This window comes from Plectropomus leopardus, chromosome 12 (assembly GCF_026936395.1).
Source record: "Plectropomus leopardus strain MGB_pleo_1.0 chromosome 12, ASM2693639v1, whole genome shotgun sequence".
In the NCBI taxonomy this organism is placed as follows: Eukaryota; Metazoa; Chordata; class Actinopteri; order Perciformes; family Serranidae; genus Plectropomus; species Plectropomus leopardus.
Genome location: NC_142187.1, coordinates 28,910,576 through 28,928,681, shown reverse-complemented (window position 1 = coordinate 28,928,681; position 18,106 = coordinate 28,910,576). Strand labels below are relative to the sequence as shown.

Sequence of the window (18,106 nt, the reverse complement as noted above, 5' to 3'; positions counted from 1 at the left end):
TGTCCATGAACCGTCAGCGGGGCCGCCTCCTTGTACATATGAGCAAAACAGAAATAACTATGCATAATGTAACACGATTATACATTTTACTTTACATATATTTATACATCTCCATACATTTATTATACAGTATACATTTTTATATTTGGAAATGTGTCAAAACATGTCATTCACTAGCTGATGTGTTTGGAGATGTAATATTTTAATGAAATACATACAAATATGAAGTCGAAGCTGAAGTCGGAGTACCTGGATTTGTCCAGCGTTCACAAGTATGAACTCTGACTCCATTGTACTTTTTCCAGTAGTAGTAATTTTTCCAGGAATAATCTCAAATTCTGAGTTTTCTGTAACGCAGCATAAATCATGAAGGAGCAGCTGTTCATCACTCAACAACGGCAGCACCCGTGAAAGCGTGGTGAAACAATCAACTGAAAGGAAACGTAAAGTATATTTGCCTGTATTTAACTATTTTAATTATTTTTTTATTATTTAACCTTTATTTAACCAGGTTGGTCCCACTGAAATTTAGATCTCTTTTTCAAGGGAGACCTGGCCAAGACAGTCAGCAGTGAAAAAAACACAAAAATGAAGACAGAGACACAAAAGGACACAAAAAACAATTTACAAGCACTAAAATAAGCATTAAGAGATCTGTCTGACAACGACATTCAATAGAATCAGCTAATTTACCTGTTCAGGTCTTTTCTAATGGACATAACTTTTTTTATGATGTCTGGATCTATGATTACTTATGTCTGAACTCGCCGAAATGCTCAGACTTTATCTGATTGGATGTCTATGAGCCAATCACAGTGTGCAACGTCACCAAAGGGGACTGCGGTAAGGCCACGCCCTCTTTCTTGACAAGCATGGCGGACTGTGAGGAGAGGAGAAAGTGGAAGGTACATTTTAGGCTATATTGTTAAAGTATGTAATTTGTTTTTAAAATATGTTTGAAGTAAGATGTTATAACACTTATACATGTCGAAATATCCGAAATGTTGACAGCTTTTACTCCGGAGTTTTTCAAAAACATCTGTCCCCTGAATTCCAGTTGGTAAATGTGAGTATTATTAGAAAATTAATCTTGGATGGATAGTTTAAATAGAGAAAGTCACTTCAGATTTGATTTACTAATGATGCAATCTGTTTATAATGTTTATAATTTATTGATTATGATCACGGAATATAAATCTCAGGAGTGTTTCATCTTACTTTTTTCGAGAGATACTCAAGAAATTGAGGATATTTTGAGTCCTAGTGACAAATACAATACAAAATACAATGTGTTTCAAAGCATCTCTTTTTTCTGCATTTAAGTTAACTATTCATAAAAAAATAAACACTTGTGTTTTGTTAAAAAAAAATGAAAGAGGTGTGTTAAGACAATTTATTGTCATTTTTATTATCAGGTGATTTCTGTGTTCAGATTCTCCGTCTATTGGAATGGACAGAGAAAAAAACAAAAAGTATCCTTATTTTTTTTAAAAATGATAGTGATTTATGAATGCATTTAGAGTAGAAATCCACCATTACAGTATTTTATTATTATTATTTTATGCTTGTATCATATTTGGTTTCTGTGTGGGTTCAAATAATACAAACAAACATATTTAGCTAAACCTGCTCTGCATGTAAATTAATTTTATTAATGTTAAACAATGTTTTTCATAGAGTTCAGTTGTGTGCACACTTGCAGTCAGCCATGTATTTAGCTGATGTTTGGCATTGAGCACACTTTGAGGTCAAAAGCTGTAAATTTCGACTTGGATATTTTGACTTTGTGACTTTGACTGGAATGGGGTTGGCTGCACTCTGGCTGCATCCCAGTATTTATTTTATTTATTTTATTTAAATGTGACCATTACAGTTTAAATCATAGTTGTTACCATTTGTACCAGATTATAGTTTAGAGCTAATTTGCATCTGCAGTCCCTCAGCAGGTTTGGAACAAAAAAAATGCACAATGACTTGACAATATGAAGTTGTCTGCTCAGTTGTCCCTGCTCCCTCACCTGCAATAACCCCGTCCTGCCTTTTCTGTCACGTGACTGACCTGCTCTCCATCTTTTCTAATCAGCCTGGCAGTGCACCCGCCCATCTCCTGTCACTCCCTGCCAGATCATCGTGCTGCCTGCTCCTTTGCTTTCCAGCCGTCTGAACCTGAAGCTGGTTCTGATCCTTGTTACCTGTTTCTGGATTTGACCTGCTCACCAGCAGGGGCCTCTTTGTTTGACTGTAGGTCTCTTCTTTACCTTTGCTTGAGTAATTCCCCTCATCCTGACTGTGACACATTAGTGTTTAACAACGTTCCCACGGTCAAAGAAAACCTGGAAAAGTTGTGGAACTTCACAATCTTTTTCCAGGCCTGCAGAGGTCATGGAATTAGTAAAAATCATTGAAAGTTTTGGAAAAAAGTCATGGCATCGTGTGTGTAATAAAATGAATTGTTACAGTGATCTTCTGCATAATGTAACATTACAGAAAAGTGTATTCTCTGTAAGTCAGCTGTTGACATAATGTTTCATAATGTTTAGTATGCGTCCACTCACGGTTGCACAATATACTGTATACTGTATTGATATTGGATGTGCATTTTCACGTAAGGCAAATAACTCAAACTTATTTGCTGCTTGATACAAACAAAAACCATGACTCATGGCAGCCAAGCCTTCCCCTTTAAGACGGGTTATGTGTGATATATTGTGGCAGTGTTTGTTATGGGAAGTAAGACTCTCCTGTGTGTGTGTGTGTGTGTGTGTGTGTGTGTGTGTGTGTGTGGGAGAAAGTACAGTATCCAGCCTGGCAAATGCTGCAGACACAGTTCATGTTTTCCCAAAATAGATTTTTTTTTCCATTAATATTTGAACTTTTTTTCACGCAAACAGTGTCCCCTATGGTCAAAATACATAAATATTTCTAAAAAAAAAAAAACCTCAAAATGGATATTTTATTACTGGTCCTTGAAAAGTCATTAGAAAATTTTGAATGCTTTTCCTTAAAAACGTGTGGGAACCCAAGTGAATGAATGACTGAATGAATGAATAATTAAATAAACTGTATCAGTACAGGATTTTTAAGGCCAATGCAAAGTTTAAAAATCTGATGACAATTTATGGGCTGATATATTTACACAAAAACAATGTATAGACATATTTTTGATAAGTACATTTTTGATAATTATCCCTGAACATTTCACAAAGAGTCATTTAACATCCCCTAACAAAAGTCTTGTTTTTGCTGATCTCCAGCGGTTGACCTTCACATCTCGCTGCAGCGGTGGACAGGTGGACTTCAGGACGCCGTGACATCACTGATGGCTGTGGTTACAGGTACGACAGATCCCACTTTTCAATGAAACAATGCTTTTAAAACAGAGACGGCAAAGCGAGGCGAAACAGTTCTTTTCAGACCGGTGTCAAGCTGCTTTTTCATTAAATTTCTGAATGAATTCTGATGCACAAATTAAGTAATTTAGACACTGTTTCTTGTCTTTGGTGTTTCTGTACTGTTACTTCTGACTAATGAGGTAGACAACACATAGTGAAGGCAATGAGCCCAGAGACACAGAGACACACAGAGACACACAGAGACACACAGAGACACACAGAGAGGCCCCAGCATCTCTCTTACAAGAGCTACACACACAGACTTTGATTTTTTCAACTTTTGTTGTTGTTGTTGTTGTTGAATCTCTTTGTAGTCATTAAGCATCTTTTTTTTGTGGTGGTGTTGTGTCTTCTTTTTTTTTTTTTTTTTTTTTAGGTTATTTTAGTTTTCTTTGCGGTTGTTTTGTCCATTTTTGTAATTGTTTTGCAACTCATTGCAATTCATTAGCATTTCCTTGCGGTCTTTTGTGTCTCTTTGAAGAGATTTTGCATCTCTTGCCGGTCAGTTATTTGAATTTGCAGATGAAGGCCCCTGACACTTTGGGCCCCTAGGTCTGTGCCCAGTTGACCCATCTTGTAATCCATCCATGCATATATGCAGGAGTGGAGGGAATTAATCACTACAATATTTTTGCATGTTATATCATATGCCTACATGGACGTCAATTAGCCTTTTTTTTCTTTTTTAAATTATAGCACCTATAAATCTTACAAACATAAATTATGAAAGTACCTGGATCTTCTGCATTACCGGGTCCATAGAGACTTAAGCCAGCTGGTTTAGTGCCCCGCTAGCTTGAATGGCGATCAAATAATGTAATCTTGCGGCTCTTCTAGACTTTCCAAATGTTATTGAACTGAATGGATGAAGTCTTGATAGTGAAACTAGTCATTTCACGGAGGTTTTGATGGTCACAAGAATGTAACCACAGATTTACAGACATCTCTTTCTGGGCCCTGTGACATCACATGATGGACCCGAACGGCTTCAAAGCCTGGCGCACATCCTGGGGGCTTGAGTGACATGTGGGGGTCATATTAGCTCATAGACTTTTATTCTGACGGATTTCCTTTAGAAACCAGTGAAGTCGCCCCCTGCTGGCCGTTAGAAAGATGCATTTTAAGGAACTTCTGCATTTGTTTCACTTTTAGATCAGAAGATAACCTCTTATCTTCATCACTTCATTACTGTGAAGCCTCTTCCCTGTCTTCCTGCCTGGCTCTGTGTTTTCGGAGGCTGTTTGGATTTTTCGCACCTCGTTTTTGTTCAGGATCAGGATGCTTAGTTGTTCTGTGGTTTTCCATCCAGAGTAGAAACAGACAGACAGGAAACAAAACTCCTCTGGACAGGCATCGAACACTTGTGGTATTAACAGCATCCTCCTCGTGTATTATGTTTGGGTGGATGAGACAAACGGGAGGTGGCAGTATTAAGAGTTGGTGTTGTTCTTGGTCTGAATATCTGTCTGAAATTCCAGAGTAACTCCAGTATTTACAAAGCCAGCACGGCCGACCGCTCGGCCGGTGTGTCTTCTGTCTGACAAGATTCATAGACGGGGTATGCAGAAAGGCTCAGAGTTGGACAGCAGGCCAAGACATGGCCTTTCTCAAAGTCTATAAGGCTTTAGGTGCAGCAGACATTATCTGAAATCCAGGCCTGCAGAACGTAAAGTGATCGCTTTGAGGATTGATGGTTGTTTTGTGATTTCAACTTGGTATTCGTACAGCGTTCTGAACAAGATATTTGTTTTAAATGTTAGAATTTGGTCAAATAGAGTTGAAAGAAAGGTCTTTAAAGACCAAACTTTTATCTCGCTGCCAAAACAGACGTCTCCAATGAATAGCAAGCAGTGATGTTGTATCTGGAATACGGAAAATATTCTGCTGCAGTTCATGACTAAACTCTGAAAATATTCGGTCTTTGCTCCTGCAAGGAAATACAGATTTTAGGAGATACAATGTGGTATTTATGATTCAATGGACAAATCAGTAATTTATGGCATTTATTAAGCAAAAATGACAAACACTCTCTGGTTCCAGCTTCTCAAATGTTAGGATGTTATGCTTAATAATCTAAAAAGAAGCAAAAAGAAGCCAACAAAGAAACAAACAAGATAATGACCTTGAAAATGCTGAAAATAAAGAAAGTAGAAAATAGATATTCTACATAATTTAAGATAGAAATTACAATATTAAGTATAAATAAAAATTATTGTTAGAATTGGTTTTTCTGGACATTTCCCCCCTATTTTTTGGACTATTTTCCAATGATCCTCCATTCTTTTTTTGAAAACAAATAGGTAAAATTTCTTGCAATTTGTGAAACATTTCTAGCCAAGTTGGTCATTACCTTGTTTCCCTTCGGTTGTTAAAGAAGCCAGACAAATTTGCTCAGCTCATCGCAACGCAGGGCAAGAAAATTGATGCAAACCTAGGTTTCAAAGAATTAAAGTATTAAACTATTTAAAAAATATATCTTTTTGTCATTTAAGACCTTTATAAGAAATCTCCTCCACTGCTTCCGTTAATAAAAGTAATAGACAGGTGATTGATAATTAAAATAATCCTTGCAGCCTTAGTCTATACTGTTATCAAATCACGATACAATAGGATGTTCAGTGCCAAGAAAAAAAAGGCATTTTTAAGTTTGAGTGTCGCTCTTGACAAGTAATAATGGCCTCTGGCACTCGACCTCACCCATCTATCCAACATTCAGTGGATTATCGATTCTTCACAGCCTCACCTCTCTGTCGCCATTATAAAACAGTTACAGCATAACTGCTATAGGCTGCAGACAGTGAGTGACGAAGTGGCCGGGACACTTAACAGTTTGCATGTGTCATCCTCCATCTGTCACCATCGCTCTCCGTCGGCGATGCGCTCCGAAAAATAGACAGAAAGTGAGGGATGTTTTGTGGCATGGATGGATTGCACTAGTTGTCCGGAGGGGAAGCGGTGTGTTCTGATAGCAGCAGGAGCTTGTGAGAGCAGAGTGGTGAAAATCTCAGACAAGATTTAAACAAACAGGGAACCAGACGCTGGCCTGGCTGGCCCGGGACACCCTGACGAAAGAAGGCAACGGGAAATCTCACACTGCCATCTCCAGATCAGAAGTATTTCCACAACCATGCAGGATCAGAAAAGGCTTAAATCCAGAGTCAGAGATAAAAATGCTGGCGTCACTTCTTTTATTTCATATTAAAATGTGGGACATTCAGCGATGCATTCAATGCAACATCTCTCAGAGTTAGATAATTAAGACGTCAGATTGATTCGTGTGAAAAAAAGAAGAATCTGTTTTGTTGCGCTTTTATGTGGACTGGAACTCTTTATTTGTAAAATAGCTTAGATGATATAAATCTATATATAGCATACATGAGGTTAGGGAGAATGCAAACTGTGTAAGCTGCCTGAAAATAGATTTCTTTGCAATAAAAAAATAGTATAAAATAAATTAACACGGTCATGAAAACCTTTAGCTTTCTGTTGGTGGTTGTTGAGCAGCAGTTCACAGTTTATGTGTCTCATTATTTACCACTACCTCACCGGAAACAGCATAAATTCTCAGAGCGGTTTTGACTGCCGCTCCTCCACGCTCCTGTGATTGTGTTCACAGGTCGACTCTCGGGGGCAGTTTTCCCTTTGGAAATATCCCCACCTTCAGGCCGTGCTCTGTTTCCACCGGCCGACAGCTCGTCTCAGCGGCATCAGCTCCTGCTGGAAACATCAGGGGAAAAAAAAGAGGAAAAATATCATTTAAATTCTGAACTCAGAGCCCCAATGAGCTCAGACAAGAATACTGTATTTACCAACTCATGGCTTTTTCTGGTAACATCATTCACTGATGGAGCCACAGAAATTGAATGTCAATCTTGACTAAAAATGAAGCTCTGTGTGTGTATATGTGTGTATATGTGTGTGTGTGTGTGTGTGTGTGTGTGTGTGTGTGTGTGTGTGTGTGTGTGTGTGTGTGTCCATCCTTGTGAGTCATGTTGCCTCGCTTGTAAAGGAGCACTGCAAGCCAAATGTTATCAAAGCTTTGCTGTGGTAAGTGCTGTATGTGCGTGTATGTGTATGTGTGTGTGTGTGTGTGTGTGTGTGTGTGTACTGTCTTTGTGAAATCCAATGTCAGTTCAGACCTTATTGAGACTGAGGGACATTTTGGACATTTATTTCAGTCCTCATCTTTGTAAGTGAAATGTACTTCTAATCATGGCCAGATTAACCCTTAATATTGTCTTTGGGTGAAACTGAACTGTTGACTGCCCTTTCCTTCCAGTAGAACGCAATTCATTGTGCAATGACAGAAATTAGTTTTGCTCAGAATAAGTACACGTAAGTGGAAAAACAAAGTATATTAGTTAAAACAAGTTAAATCACTAGAATAAAAGTGCAAACTTGGAAAATGTGTGTACAGCACGTTTCCTGTAGGTGTTCATCAAGTACAGACCTGAAAATAGGCACACATGCCAGTTACAATTAGCCCAAAGCTGCAGAAAGCAGCACTCCTACGCCTCAAGATTGATGTTTACAAATTAGTGTGTCTGATTAAACACAAATGTGTGTGTGCACCATGAAAGCACAATATACAGCAACAAGCCAGAACATTAAAACCAGTGGCAGGTGATTAACACTGTTCCTTTTGTAACATTGCAGTAATTTATTGGGAAAGCTTGGGTCCATTCATCAATGCATCGTGCCACTCCACACAAAACAAATCACATCCAAAAAACTCAAAATTATTGAAAAATAATAGAAAAAAAAACACACATGAACTTTTTTAAAAAAAAAAAAAGGAAAGAAATCACCCAAAAACTCAAAATTGTCAGAATATAAATAAATAGAGAAAACACCCCCAAAACTCAAATTTAAAAAGGGAAAAAAACATTAAAAAAGAAAACCTCAAAATTGTTAAAATAAAAATTAAACAGAAAAAAATACCCAAAGCTACTAAGTAAAATTAATACAAAAAGATAAAACCCCCAAACCCCTCAAAATTAAAAAAGAATATATCGGCAAACTTAACATTATTTAGAATTTTTTTAATAGTTTTTTTTTTTAAGTAAAAATAACACCCCCCAAAACTCAAAATTAAATGACTTAAATATTTATCAAAATAGCTTGCATATAATTTTCTGTGAATCAACTGAAACTTGCGGCTGCACTTTTATAAACTTTTTGTTTATTTAACTTACACCAAAGCATTATATTTTATAAACACTTGTGTTTTTTGAGCAAATATCTTGTTTTATTAAAGTAACTAAAGCTGTCAGATGAATGTAGTGAAATAAAAGTAGAACATTTTCCTCTGACATGTAGTGCAGTGAAAGCATAAAGTAGCATGAAAAAAAATACTCAAGTAAATTACAAGTACCTCAGATTCAAACTTCAGTACAGTACTTGAGTAAATGTTTTTGGTTGCATTCCACCGCTGGCTTTTTGTCATGTTCCTCAGACCATTTCTGGGCAGTTTTTGTTGTGTGGCATGGAACTGAAATTATTATAAAGTTTTCAAATCAAGATTCAGACACAGGACCCATTACCATTTCAGGTGACAACACACACACACACACACACACACACACACACACACACACACACACACACACACACACACACACACACACACACACACACACACACACACACAGAGTTGGTTTGGAGGATTTGGGCCAGTTGTTTGTAATCCAGCCTTGATGTTTAATAACATATTAACACATTTTGCAATCATCTTTTTAGTCCTTTCCCTTGTCTTTGACATTATACAGTCACAGGGGCGTGTCCAGACTTTTTTTTTTTTTAAATTTGGGTGGCCCAAATGGGGCACTGACTTATGCAGGGGTGCCATGAAGTATGAGCGCTGCTGCAGGCATATGCATCAGCATAGCTTTAATTTACCATTTTTGTCTCTTACTACCCACATCTACATTTGTAACTAACATTGCAGTGTCTTACACTCCTGCTGATAGTTTAGTTTAAAATATAAGTACATTTACCAATAACAACAGTGTTACCGTACAAATGTAAAATAAAGCTCCCACACAGAAATATTTCCACCAAAAATAAGCAAGAAGCCAGAGAATATAGAATTAAAATGCCAAAAAAAATTCAAATAAATGTGGCTGTGTGAGTAATTGTTTTAACAGTTGTATCAGTTTATTTGTATGTATAATTTGGCAGGCTAGAAACTAGTCTGGCACATTACTGCCTCTCAGATTTGAGACTGAATTGCACCTATTAAAAGAAATTTCAGCACACTCGTCAAACAGTTCAAACTGACAGGGCAAATAGCCCTTCATAACGGCGTGGCCAATCAGATTTCAGGGGCCACTCCCTAGACACGCCCCTATTTGCTAACCCACTTTCTTAAAGCTAATTATTTACACGTGGTCAACATCATTTTTTAAATAGCTTTCATAATTTTAACCGGGGTTTACAGTATATGATGGTATTTCTATGCAGCGATCCCCCTCGTGTGTGTGTGTGTGTGTGTGTGTGTGTGTGTGTGTGTGTGTGTGTGTGTGTGTGTGTGTGTGTGTGTGAGAGAGAGAGAGAGAGAGTGTGTGTGTGTGTTTGGAGCCTTGTGAAGATGTGTTTGAAATCTTGAGATTAAAGACATCTAGTTAAAAAAAAAACTTTGTAAGTGAAACACACTTTATAAATATCAAAGTTAAGCTCTGAAAAAATCTTTTGGGGCCTTATTTCTTTAAAAAAATCTCTCTTAGTTATGCAGGAAAACAGTCTTGATGCATTTCATATTTCCTGCGTAAATTTGCATTTTGCTCTTCGACTTGTACGATGCAATTATTAATGTTTATGCTGAGCTAATGGGAATCCTTTTAGAACAAAAAGAAAAGGGGTATCTGAGGGAAGACTTGTATAGAAGTATAAACGTGTGTGTGTGTTCATGTGTGGCACAAAATCTTTTCATTTTAACCTGCTCTGGGTGACTAATTCAGATGATTCAGGCCTTTTTAAAATGTCAGCTGCACCGGTGCTTTGTGAGACTTTGAAAGTGAAAATAAAGGGTAGCGTTGAACAAAAAAGCTCTGTTATGCTTACAACTAATTAAACTCTTGTCTCACTCTATAAATGAAAGCTCAGGCGCAGGCACTTTTCTCGTTTCTCTGGCTGCCAGCCTCCACCTAAAGCTTGGAGCGAGTCTCTCCCTGCAGCATAATGTGCCGAGCTGCTTCACTGTGCAGCGGCGCTCATGTTTATATGGACGTCACAAATATACCAAGAGTTTGCCTCACTCTGCTCTGGCACATGGCCAGGGGGGTTTATGATTAAAACCAGATTGTGCTTGCCCAACTCACAGAGGATAGAAAAATAGATTGCAGTTGCGCATACTCTGCACAAGAGGGAAGTACAGAAACATGCACGTCAGTCTTTGCAGCATCTGTAAAGGTGGACTTTTTGAAGTAACTGTATGTATTTAATTCCCCCCGTCTGCTGAGGGGACTTTTTTTTCACAGCTGTCATCTTGTCATTAAGTCTGTTTCTAGTTCACAGCCAGTAATGATACATCTGACTGCGGCAGAGACGAAAGCTTTAGTTCCTCCTCATCAAGTAGCAGTAAATTAAGCCAATTCTGAGTCAGAGCTCATCCTGTAAATATGATGACGCCTCTCTTATGTCACATGATTGGAGTCAAGCGGCTGTGGGGGTCTTCCTTCGCCAAAAATGACTGCCAACTCTCAGTTCACCCCAAGTGATGACTAAGTTACACTGTAAAAAAAAGTCTCAAGATTTTATCCTGTTTGCCTCCAGAGTCAAGAGGCTAATGTGAGAAAAATGGTCAACATGAAACTCATTTTAAGCTGCTTAACCCTTTGAAACCTGTGCAAAGTGGCTTTCAAAAGCAAATTATTTCAAAATCATGGGAAGAAGGCAATGATCACCAAAAGAAGAAATGATCAAGACATTTGTAAAAACAAACCAAAAAAAAGTACAAGAAAATCACCTGAAAATTAGTCAAATGGATAAATCAATAATAATAGTAATAAAGAAAAAAATACCTGGAAAAGTGCTTAAACATTGTAATAATTCTGTAGAATAATTTTAAATATATTCCTATTTTCTTTTTTCCCAAGACAGTTTCCCTCAGCTTTTTAAAAAAAATTTCTCCAATTTGTGGAACATTTCTTACCAAGTTGCTCATTGCCTTGGTGTCCATTATTTTGAAGGAAATCTCACCAATTTGAGATCAGATATTCCTTAAATCTACCGAAAAAAGTTGGACTTCACTTCAGCAAGTGAATTTTTCTCACCCTGCTGGCTGATTTTTACCACGTGTCACCAGACTCAAGGATAAACACTGGCTTCTCATTCTGCTCACTTACACAGACACATTTTGCAGTGTAGTGAGGACTGGGAAATCATGTGACATCAACAAAAGCAGACACATTACTCCCCCTTCGCCTCCGCCCACACACAGACACACAGACATCAAACGCACACATAAACCCTTTTTTGTCACGGGGGAGGAACGCTGCAATTAATTTACTGACTTTGAAAACTACGCTGCCAGTAAACACGGCAAACGTCATCAGCTGAGAGCGCTGATGGAAACATCAACACTGTAAAAGACGTGGAAAAAAACTCCTCTTGTATCTCCACTTACCATGAGTTGTTCCCCTGCCGGATCCCGCTCTGACCTCCACTCGCTGCAGCAGGGTCTCATGTTTCAGGCCCCTATGGCACTGGGGCAGACCACCCCCCCTCCTTCACACCATGCTGGTGCTCTGGCAGCCTCTCCGGGCGTACGCAGCGGTCCTCACAGGCTTGGGAGGCGGGTACGGGCCCTTCCCACAGCGTCCGTTTTGAGGGTACAGAGGTGGCTTTTGAGTTTTTAAATTGGAGGTGCTGTTGCTGATAATGACCTTAGGGTCGAGGCTCTGTGGGTGGGGCTCCGTTTGGCCGATGTGGTTGGAGTCTCTTGGGGGATGCAGGTGAGGCGGGTGGCCGTTTACACCTGGCCGCTCGTGGTTGCTGTCCTTACTGTGGCTCGGCGGGGTGAAGCGGCTCGTTTTGACGACCGATGCCATGTGAACAGGGGAGGGAGAGTTAGTCCGTAAGATGATGCGGTCTTCGTCAATGTGTTGCGGCGCCTGGACCGGAGCAGGCTTGTGATTGGGCAGCGGGGCCACCCTGAGGTCCCCTGGATGAGTAGAGCTGTGGGGGTTGCTGAGCGACCCCTGAGTGATGCAGGGCACGTCGTCGCTGAGGTCGATTCTGGCTGTGAGAAGATCGATCTGCTGGACCACCTGAATGACAATAAGAGAGTTGGTAATTGTCCAAACTGCAGTGGTGGAGAGGAAGCTCATTTACATTAAGTACAGTACTTGTACTTTACTTATATTTCCCTCTAATTACACCTTATACTTCTACTCCACTGTATTTCAGAGGGAAATATGGGACATTTTACTGTGCTGAATGTCGCTGACAGCAGTGGTCAACCGTTAGATTAACCTGTTGAAACCCGAGCAAATTGGCTTGACTTCTTTTGAAAACATTGGAAGAGGACAATGAGCAATTTGAAAGGAAATGACCCAAAAATTTGAAAAAAATAAATTACTTAAAAAAATCAATAAAACGGTGAATGAAATCACTCTGATTAGCTGTTCAGCTCAGCGCAAAAGAAGAGAAACAGAAGTGAGGAAAGTAAAACGACTCAAGTCAAGAGGGCGTGAGATCGAACAAAAAAAAAGGTTTAAATAGATGAGATTTTTTTTTTAGCAATGAAGCTTTTCAGCAGAAATTGTTTATAATTGTTTGCATTATTGTTCAGTATATATGATTTGTTCTTTCAACATAGAGTTGTGCTGTTTATGTGCTATTTGGCTAACTAGCGTCTTTAATCGGTCCTGTTGGTCTTCCTGTTTCTCATTTTCAATGATGAATACAGACTACCGTCACCTGCTGCTTTTGAGAAGTTTTTCCGTCCACGCAGGCGCAAAGTGTACGTACGTAGTTGGCTGTTAGATGTTGTCTTTGCGGTGTGTCCAAGTACAAAATTTTGGCAGAAACACAGGCGACATGAGGTGATGTCACATTTGGCCACTAGTTCTTTCATGTCAGTTTGGGGCATCTGGGCCTTAAAATTTTACATAAAACATTTGATAAATCCATAACATACAGCTGTTGCATTCTTATAAAGGAAACCTGCGGTTTTAAAGTTTTGGGGGCTTGAGACCCTACACAAAATAAAGTGTCTAGTTTGGGCCCCTTGGATTGTTTGCGGTTTCTCCTCTAAACTTCTCAGATAGTTTAAATTATCGGGATACTTTATAATATGAGATGGTTTTTTGCTGGCTGGCCACCATTGTTTCACACGTACAAGCTTGCATTACATCACCCACCAGCAGGAGTGTTGAATGGTCAGGTGCAGTGCAGTGCATTCTGGTAGTTGTAGGTTTTATACCTATGCTTTTTTTAAAAAATGTGAATCTGTATATGTGCGTAGAAGAATTTTGTTTTCTTTTATTTAATCATCTCACAACCCCTCGGATTTCTCTTGTGACCTTTTGGAGCGGCCCTGACCGTGAATCACTGGACCAAACCATCAGAAAGAGCAATAATTCTGATCATGTATTGATGCATCTGCATTTAAATAATCTTGTTCAAGATAATGTATCAGTAATCCACTTTCACAAATGATTTTTTGATGCTTTAAAGTTGTATTTAAACGCAGGACTTTTGTTTGTAATGCAGTATTTTGTGGTGTTGGTACATGTATTTAAGGATCTGAGTACTTCCACCAGTACTGCCAGAGTGTATTTATAACCACAAGTTTGTCTCTGACTGTTCTAAAACTGAAACAATAACAATTCAACCCGTCAATCAAATCAAAGCTTATTTTGACGTCCTTTTTGTTTCCAACTGTCTCAACTCACAAACCCCAGAGGTTATTCTAGTTGTAATGTTGCTTTAGGACAATGTCAGGCCTTGCACTGATGCGTTGAGCTGCGAATCAATGCTATTTTACAGCTGCATGCAAAATGGATACTGTAAGAGCAAGGCATAATTTAGTAACAGTCTCAAGCCAGGCTTTTTAATGTGCTGCCCGGAACACTGCCAATTTCTGCAGCATTCTGCAAAAGGTCAGTGCAAATCGTTCTCAATCACCGCTTCGGTAAGAGATGATAAGTGAGTCACAAACAATGCAGTCAGCATGCACAAACACACACACACACACACTGATACGCTCTCATGATCACGCACACACAGATACACGGCGTGTGCCAAACTGATCTGCACTTTTGTCTGCATCTGAGGTTCATGTAAATCGTTTTAAAATGTCACAACATCCAGGGGAGCGGCGATAAAAGGCTCGGACATCTGCACCTGACGCAGACGCTTGATGTAAAGAATGAGCATCTTTAATAACAGACCCTCCTACCTCTTTCATCTCCACGTGAACTTGCTTCAAACCTCCCAACACATCCTCCAGATCTGTCACCACTTGTCTGATCTGATCCCTCACCGAATCCTGCCGCCTCTTCTGCTTCACCACCTCCGAGCCCTGGCGCTGGTGGTCGCTGTTGAATGTCGGTTTTGAGGGCTCCGGACTGGTGATGCCGGAGGGCGGGACGCAGGGCCCCTTCTGTCTGCTTTGGTTCAAGTGTTTCTGTGGGACTTCAGTTGTGAAGAAGCCTTTGTGAGAGCCACCGCGACCATTACAGCCCTCCTCTGATCCACCCTTTGGTCTTCCGCGGTCCTGATGGTTATCTCTTTCCTCCCCTCCCTCAAAGAACACAAACCGCGGTCCACAGTGGCCATTTGGTAAATGACCCGGATGGGAATTGCGTGGCTCCGAATGATAGTTCTCAGAGTTGCACCCACAACTTTCCTCCTCCTCATCCACGGTGACGTACCTGACAGTCCTCCTGTGCCTGTACCCTTGACCTTTGACCTGAAGATGGGGGAGAGGATGTGGTATCCCGGCGTTAAAGGGGAGCACCCTCGTGTCGCTGCGCACCACACAGCCGCACTGTTCTCTGACAGACGGGTAGTGTCTCACCCCAGCCTCCGGCGGGTAGCTCCACTGGGCAGGGTTCAACTCCCAGGGGCAAACTTGGCTCAAGTCGTCTGACTGGCTGTAAGGGCCCGGCCCTGCGAACACAGGCCTCCTCTGTGGGCTGCGACGACCGCTTCTCTCAGCTCTGTCCACTACGATCGCTCTCCCTCCTACGTCTTTAACCCGAGGAGCCTGGATGTCTCTCCTGCAGTCCAGAGATGGGTGGTCCGTCTGTCTGGCTGATTGGTATCCCGGCCCACCGTGGTGGCCGTACGCTGGCGGCTCATAGTGGACGCAGTGCTGGCAGGAGCAGGGGGAGGTGGCGTTGATGTGCTGAAGAAATCGGTGGTGTCCCGTTGTTTGTGCGCCTTCTGTGTACATGTCCAAAGAAGTCCTTGTGAGGAAAACGCCTTAGAAAACAATCCTCCCCTCTCTGCTCTCTCCAGCCCAGTCATTCACTCACTCTGTTTTCCTCATCTGCGTCTTCCCACAAAAAACTTTTCTTCAGCTCTTTTTTTTTCCAGACTTCTCCCTCCCCTTCCTTCCTGTCTGTTGTTTCCCGTCTTCTTCTTCTCTCTTGTGCTGTTGTTTAAATCTCTGCACTCGTTTCTTTTTCTTTCCCGGGACCCTCTTTTCTCCTACTTCTCTTAACTTTTTCTCCACTCCTTCTTCCTCACCCTGTAGCCCTCTCTCCTACACGGGGCCCCTCTCCACCTCCCTCCCTCTCTGTCTTTCTTTCTACCTCTCCCGCCTCGTTGTTCTGTCTCATTTGCTGCTGCAGGCTTCCAGTCTCTCTCTCTCTCTCTCTCTCTCTCTCTCTCTCTCTGTGACTGTGTATTTCCCGTTTCCTCCCCTCCCCTCTCCCGCTCTCCTCTCTTTCTCCACCTCTTACTCCTGCCTCTGGTATATTCTCTCACATAGCCGGCTGTACCTGAATTCATGAATTCCTCCTCTGCCCTCCACCTAAAATCCAGCCGCCTTGTGAGGCTCCTCCGGTAAAGGTCTCCATATGGGTTTCTGTCCCTCAGAGAGTGCGTGGAAGAGTCCCTGCTCCTGCGCTGAGCTCATTAGCCCAAACTAAAGCCTTTGCACTCTGCAATTAAACGCTGCCTGGGATTCCTCGGCCGGAGACTGAAGGAGGAGGTGAGGGGAGGGGAGGAGAGAAGCACAGGGGGAGGTGGGGTTTCTAACATACACAGACGAGGGAGTAGACAGCACTCTGAGTCAAGGAGAGCCACTGCCTTTGTACGAGGGAACATTTTTTCACTATGCTGTATCTCCTTTTTTCTACCTCACCCCCACCAATTCCTTCCTCTCTTTGTCCTTTGCCACTCCTGTCATTCCCACTCTATCATTGTCTCGCTTAAAGTGGTTTCACCTCAACAGTTGAGCAAAACTTCAGTCTGCTGAGGCAAGCACAGACATTATAGCTGCACTCACTGTAAAGAAAAGTACGCACCATTCTTCCTCTCAAGTCCCTACAATAGTGTTTACGCGCCGCGTAAACCGCACACTGTCAGAAAAGTCAAACACATGTTCGAGTCATGTTAAATTCATCATCCGTTTCATTATAAATCGATCACTGCTCACCGTAGATAACCGTAATCTCTGGATAAATGGAACAAAAAAAGTAATTCATCTCAAATTTGAAAAGCAGGATGAGCAATCAGGATCTCTTTCTCTTTCAAAAATAGCATAACGCGCCTGTGTTGCGGCGCCTAATCCACAGTGACTGAAGACAGCTAGGCGTTTATTTTCACAGAAAATAACTGGAGCTTTGAAAACAATGGGTTGTAAAAAAGAAAAAAAAAACAACTGAGAATAACAGCAGAGGAGGATGAAGAGGATTCATCCATCCCAGCCAGAGGATGAGCCGTCCGGTCCCAGCTGCTGGGAACGATTGTTGTTGTAGATGAAACACAGCTGGAGTGACTTCACCTAAACACACATATATATGTAACATACATATACAACATAAACTATATATAGTCTAGCGGGAAGGCCACATCTATAGACACGCTCACATTTTCTGTACAAAGCTGCAAGGTTGAAAATAAATACTTGGACCTGCTGTTGTTTCTGTAATTGAGTAGCTGTTTAATGAACACTAGTGGTGGCTAGTTCAGATAAAGTCCTCTATGGTGACATTGATGTGGTGTTTATAGTGCTTTTTTAAAGACTGTTTTGGGGGTTTTTTGCCTTTAATTCATAGGACAGCTTATTTATAGTGTGCAAGGGGGAGAGAGAGGGATGACATGTGCCGCCTGTAGCTGCTGCGGCACGAACATCCTTCGTACACTTCGGTGCACACTCTACCAGGTGAGCTACCCAGCTCATCTACTTTAAAACTTAAATAAAAAAAAAATAATAATAACTTTATGTATATAGCACCTTTAAAAACAGAGTTTACAAAGTGATTTGACAAACAAAGGGCAAAAAAAGGGATACCTAGAAGGCAATACAACAAACTAAACAGAATACTGCACACAAGCAAGACGAAACCAGGGTGAATTTAAAGCAGGAGGACAAAAAATTCAAGATGCAGGACACAAAATGTCAATATAAAATAATACAAAAAAGCACAAATAAAAGGAAATAAAAAAATTAAATTGAAATAAAATAGTTAAAATAAATAAAACTAGATAAAAAGATGACATCACATAAAATAAATTAAAATTTGATTAATAAGCTG

General features: G+C 40.6%; 1 protein-coding gene and 1 long non-coding RNA gene across 4 annotated transcripts in view; one reads left to right on the top strand and one right to left on the bottom strand.

Annotated features, from left to right (window-relative positions):
* Nucleotides 1-867: 867 nt before the first annotated feature.
* Nucleotides 868-18,106, top strand: part of LOC148188125 (uncharacterized) — a 38,513-nt gene continuing 21,274 nt past the window's right edge. For both annotated transcript variants that reach the window (XR_015778203.1, XR_015778202.1), the window contains exons 1-4: nt 868-905; nt 1,012-1,066; nt 2,084-2,241; nt 3,255-3,335. This is a non-coding gene — a long non-coding RNA (uncharacterized LOC148188125). The remainder of the gene's footprint in view (nt 906-1,011; nt 1,067-2,083; nt 2,242-3,254; nt 3,336-18,106) is intronic.
* Nucleotides 6,567-16,544, bottom strand: LOC121951918 (uncharacterized). 2 transcript variants are annotated; one of them, XM_042498412.2, is made up of 3 exons: nt 14,797-16,544; nt 12,019-12,661; nt 6,567-7,109 (listed from the first exon to the last, which is right to left on the bottom strand). In XM_042498412.2, the coding sequence occupies exons 1-2, from the start codon at nt 15,793-15,795 to the stop codon at nt 12,122-12,124; spliced, it is 1,539 nt and encodes a 512-aa protein (XP_042354346.2). In that variant the 5' UTR covers nt 15,796-16,544; the 3' UTR covers nt 6,567-7,109; nt 12,019-12,121. The 2 variants fall into 2 exon arrangements, with proteins under 2 accessions (XP_042354346.2, XP_042354347.2); XM_042498413.2 differs by having other exon boundaries at nt 6,567-7,106.